Source organism: Ursus arctos, unplaced genomic scaffold (genome assembly GCF_023065955.2).
Source record: "Ursus arctos isolate Adak ecotype North America unplaced genomic scaffold, UrsArc2.0 scaffold_13, whole genome shotgun sequence".
Lineage (NCBI taxonomy): Eukaryota > Metazoa > Chordata > Mammalia > Carnivora > Ursidae > Ursus > Ursus arctos.
Genome location: NW_026622797.1, coordinates 30,465,743 through 30,471,402, shown reverse-complemented (window position 1 = coordinate 30,471,402; position 5,660 = coordinate 30,465,743). Strand labels below are relative to the sequence as shown.

At 36.5% G+C, this 5,660-nt stretch overlaps 1 protein-coding gene across 1 annotated transcript; it reads left to right on the top strand.

Moving 5' to 3' along the window:
- The first annotated feature begins 2,840 nt into the window (after window positions 1-2,840).
- On the top strand, window positions 2,841-3,887 carry TAAR9 (trace amine associated receptor 9). The gene has a single exon (XM_026504669.2). The coding sequence runs from the start codon at window positions 2,841-2,843 to the stop codon at window positions 3,885-3,887; it is 1,047 nt and encodes a 348-aa protein (XP_026360454.1).
- The last annotated feature ends 1,773 nt before the right edge of the window (window positions 3,888-5,660 follow it).

The following is a 5,660-nucleotide window of genomic DNA, read 5'->3' as shown; positions in this document are numbered from 1 at the left end:
ATCATCTATTATCTATCTATCTATCTATCTATCTATCTATCTATCTATCTATCATCTATCATTAGTATGACCTCACGGATCCCCCCCTTCCACTATATAACCTTTTACTATCTCTCACTATTTTTGGCACACGAATTATCCCAAACTTGGTTAGTGGGAGTCTATTCAAGTTAGCAACAGTGTCCTTGTAAAATGTCAACATTTAAAAAAAATCTCTTATTTTCTGATATAAAAATATATTCCAGTTTCTTCCTGTACTTTTCTTGTCCCATTGCTTGGATGAAACATTTCTTTGAGAAGCTCTAGTTCATTTTACTGGTATAAGGTATTGAACACCAAGATGCGGGTCTTCGGAGTGCTCATTACTTCTCAAGTGTCTTTGCTTCTAGGGAAGGACACATTTTAAGACCTTCTGTAAGACTGAAGTCTGCTATTCTAAAGCCCAAGTATGAAGACCAGAGGAAGGGCTTGGTTGGGTTTTTTTTTATGCAATAACAGCATTACTTGGGCACCAATGAAGTGAGGAGATCTGAAGGTTGGGGAGACAATATCCTTAACATAGACACTCAGACTTTCAGGCAGGGCACCATCTACAGTGGCAGTGGTAAGGTTCCTTAAGTCAGACTGAGAATAAAATAGGAGATGTGGCAGACTTTATCAGGAGCACCAAGGCAGAAGAAGAAAATGCTGGGCTTATCAAATGGTGATTTTATTGGGTAACTGACCTGTGAGCACATGGGTGCATCCGTGTAGGGAATCCCAGGAGTAAACATGAGACATAGATTTATGCCATCAAACCTGTGAGGGCCTAAGTAAAGCAGGAAACTGGGAAATAAAAGTAAAAATGAACTGATTTAAAACTCATAGAATTGCAAAGCCTGAAAATACCGTAAGTGTATACATAGCCACCACACACTCACCCCCACACAAACATTTAAAATGTACAGACTAGTGAAATCTACTACCCAGGGAGTATCCACACCTATGTGTGTGCATATAGCTTTTTCTAGGATTCTGTACTTTCGACAAAGGTCAAACCTATGGTATGGGAAAATGGCAATATAAGTACTCCAGTCTCTAGTTCAAAGATTAAAATTAAGATTAGATGTAAGATTATACTTTTTTATGGTTAAATAAAATAAAAATTAATTATTCAACCATTGTTTGGTGAGATCTGCAAACTGCTTTAAGATTGTGTGCCTCGGCACCTGCACCCCCATGTTTATAGCAGCAATGTCCACAATAGCCAAACTGCGGAAAGGGCCTGGATGTCCATCGACAGATGAATGGATAAAGAAGATGTGGTTTATATATACAATGGAATACAACTCAGCCATCCAAAAAGTGAAATCTTGCCATTTGTAATGACATGGATGGAACAAGAGGGTATTATGCGAAGCAAAATAAGTCAATCAGAGAAAGACAATTCTATGATCTCACTTGTATGTGGAATTGAAGAAACAAAACAGAGGATCATAGGGGAAAAGAGGAAAAAATAAAAGATGAAATCAGAGAGGGAGACAAACCATAAGAGACTCCTAATCATAGGAAACAAACTGAGGGTTGCTGGAGGGGAGGGAAGTGGGAGGATGGGATAACTGGGTGATGGACATAACGGGGGCATGTGATGTAATGAGCACTGGGTGTTATATAAGACTGACCAATCACTGACCTCTTCCTCTGAAGCCAATAAGACATTGTATGTTAATTAATTTAGTTTAAATTTTTAAAAATGGAAGAAGAAAAAAAGATTGTGTGTCTCAGGAGAAGAAGAATAACCCTCAAATAACTAGAGAAACAAACATTCTCTATTTGAACTTTGGATAATTTAGCATGAATCCATTCCTTTCATGATGAATCTAGAAATATCCCTCCAGTGTACCCAGAGGGTCCCCCCTTCTTTGTGCTAAGTTTAAAACTATACTATTTTTTAAGAATGGGGAGGTGAGGGCCTAGGGGAGTTATTGCTTATTTGAATCAATCTTATTGATTTTAGACATCTGAAACTGGCCATTAGCCTGAAAAATACTTACACACAAATGATATTAGTATCACTTTGTAAGAATAGTTCTCCAAGTCATCTCAAGCTGTCCAAACTGAGTAACTAAAAAAGGGGGAAAAAAACCCCTAAAACTCTGAAAATATAAGCAATAGAAGAACTATATTACCCAAATAAGTTTAGCAAGCTGCTATGATTAAATCTTTCCTCGGTCTTCACATGCTATACTATAGGGATTTTGAGGTCACAATTTGAAGGGGATGTAATTTATTTTTTCCTTCTTGAAAAAATGAAGTATAGTTTCTCATTACTGCCACTCAGGGGAGATAACTTCATAAATATAACTCAACCTTTGGTAGCCCAATTATTTTTCAACTCAGGTGATTACAGGTGAGATTTCCAAAGGCAAAGTATGACAAAAAAGGATTCTCTAGTGATGAGCCAATTACATTCTAATATATATTAATCGAATATTATCGAATATTAATCTAATATCTTATATGTATATATATCATTGGACCAAATGCATTGCCAGTTACTTATTTTGTACAAAATTTGACTATAATTTTAATGCCTTTCTGTAACAAGTTCCCATTCTAGATATATTAAAAACTTGGGGATACTTTTTAGAAAGATCAAGAGGTTATAGTTAAAATGCAAAAAAAAAGAAACAAAAACAAAAAAACAAACCCAAAAAACACTTGGTGGAAAAGTTCCTAGTTTTCATTTTAACTGGAGGTTTTCTCCCCACTCCCAGAGGCTCTTGAAATTAACATTTCCTTGTTTTAAATTGCTGACATAGGGAATTTGACACTTTTAAAATAACTCCAACAAGAGGGCAATGGTGAACAGTCTCTCCCCACCTGCCGCGGTGGAGCTCTGCTATGAGAACGTGAATGGATCCTGTGTTAAAACTGTGTACTCGCCGGGTCCCCGAGCCATTCTGTACACAGTCCTCGGTTTTGGGGTTGTGCTGGCCATGTTTGGAAACTTACTGGTCATTATTGCTATCCTTCACTTCAAACAGCTGCACACACCTACAAACTTTCTGATCGCGTCCCTGGCTTGTGCTGACTTCTTGGTGGGAGTGACCGTCATGCCCTTCAGCACAGTGAGGTCTGTGGAGAGCTGCTGGTACTTCGGGGAGAGTTATTGTAAATTTCATACATGTTTCGATACTTCCTTCTGTTTTGCTTCTTTATTTCATCTATGCTGTATCTCTATTGACAGATACATTGCTGTTACTGATCCTCTGACCTATCCCACCAAGTTTACTGTCTCCGTGTCAGGCATATGCATTGTTCTCTCTTGGTTCTTTTCTGTCACCTACAGTTTTTCCATCTTTTACACTGGGGCCAATGAGGAAGGAATCGAGGACTTAGTAGTTGCTCTCACCTGTGTAGGAGGCTGTCAGGCGCCACTGAATCAAAATTGGGTTCTACTTTGTTTCCTTCTATTCTTTATACCCACTGTCGCCATGGTGTTTATATACGGTAAGATCTTTTTGGTGGCCAGATACCAGGCTAGGAAGATTGAAAGTTCGGCCAGCCAAGCTCAGTCGTCTTCGGAGAGTTACAGGGAACGAGTAGCAAAGAGAGAGAGAAAAGCTGCAAAAACGTTGGGTATTGCTATGGCAGCATTTCTTGTCTCTTGGCTGCCATACATTATCGATGCCGTGATTGATGCTTACATGAATTTTATAACTCCTCCTTATGTTTATGAGATTTTAGTGTGGTGTGTGTATTATAATTCAGCTATGAATCCCTTGATATATGCTTTCTTTTACCCATGGTTCCGGAAGGCAATTAAACTTATCGTAAGTGGTAAAGTCTTAAGGAGGGATTCATCAACAATGAATTTGTTTTCTGAGGAAGCAGATATGGACTGACAAGGTGACTGCAGGGATCCCAAAACTAACATGGAATAAGGTCAAAGGCAAAATGAAACCCTTGGATCTAGAGAGGCAAGTGTAATCATCTGCAAGTAGGAGGATATCATATTCAGTTGTTCTAAAGCATTTGTTGTCTTTATGTATTTCATTTTTTAGAATTTAGTAATAGACAAAAAAAAGTTGCTGATTGCTTCCTACTTACTATCCTTGGTATTATTCTTCTGTGGTTTCTAATTTCTATGGTAATTTCTAATAACTTCTCTGAATTTCCTACTTGTTTCTTCAAACAATTTGAAGCTTTGTAGTTTCTCCCACATTCGTTACCAATGTTCAGTTATCCAAGATACAGAGAGGGGATAAAAGGAGTTTCTGCCGAACTTGTAAGTTAGTTTCTTTGGGGACAAAATCTTTTTAAAAATATATTTTGTTCGAGAAGTAAATAGAAGATTCAAATTCTTGGAGTTTTTTTTTCTAATTGAAAAGGACTTTACAGAGAATTGAATAGTGGAACTTCCTAGTAATTGAAGATTGTACAAAAAATTCTGGAACTCTTGCATTTTCCGAATGCTGACAATGCTTCCTCTCCATTTGACAGAAGCTGTGTTCACAAAGAACACGTGTAATGATGATATGATTATATACTGCATCTTGCTTTTGGAGAACATAATTTATTAGAGTCAAAATAAGCATGTCAACAAAAAGATGGTTTCTGTACTTCTTTTTTAGTAACTGAAATAAAATAATTTTATAAGAAAGCCACTTCAAATTAACATTTTGTTACTTTTGATTTTTTTCTTTGTACCAGACACTGTATTTGACGTTGGAAATACAAAGCTGAGTGACCCAGATATAACCAAGGATTATTTTGAAAGAGCAAATACCCCAAATTGGCATTATACGCCTTAAGAATAGCTTCAGTTTTTTTCAATTGATATCATGTCTTAGCCACATGAATTTAATTCATTTTAACTAAAAATATATGTTAACTATTTTAAGATAAAGTAAAAATTTGAAAGAAACTAATAGGGTGATTTGCTTTCTTAAGTCTTTGACTCACAGCCTTAAGTCTTTGCTTAGGTAGCTGATTTTCACAGACCGTTCTGTACCAATCTGTTTTATGATATGAAAAGAAGAGATACTAAGTAAATAGAGGTACATAAACATTACATGTTATGTATTTTATAAATAAACCAGTTTTAAAATGCTTTATACAAAATTAAGCTGTTTCACATTTGTGCCTTCATATTTTTCAGATAGAGCTCAGAGAATTTGGTGGGGGGGGGGAGTTAAAGGTAAAAGAGGATGAAAGGAATATGAAGGTCTTTGTTGCAGAATACCTGTTTGTGACTGAGATGATAATGCCAAGGAACAGGTCTATTGACCCCCTTTCAAAGGCTCATAGTTAAGGCCTCCCCACACTCTCTCCTGAAGAAGAGCACAAAGCTTGTGTCTCTTTGATGGTGAGTCAGGAATGTTGTCTTCATAGAAACATGTGTCCTCTCAATTGCAAGTGCAAAATTACACTGACACTCATAAATAATAAGGAAAATCCTTTGGGGAGACTTAAGAATATATACTAGACATCTGTTACCTTGTGTTATGTAGAGTGTAATCTTTAGATAAAATTACAGAAATACTGTCCAGTGATGTTTTCAAGCTCTTGTACATATTGGTAAGTGGAGAATACCCTTTAGAGAAAGAAATTTACTCTTTCTTGTTTATTTTTCTACTCTCCTTATAGCCTTTTATAAAGGAAGTCTTTTGATTAAA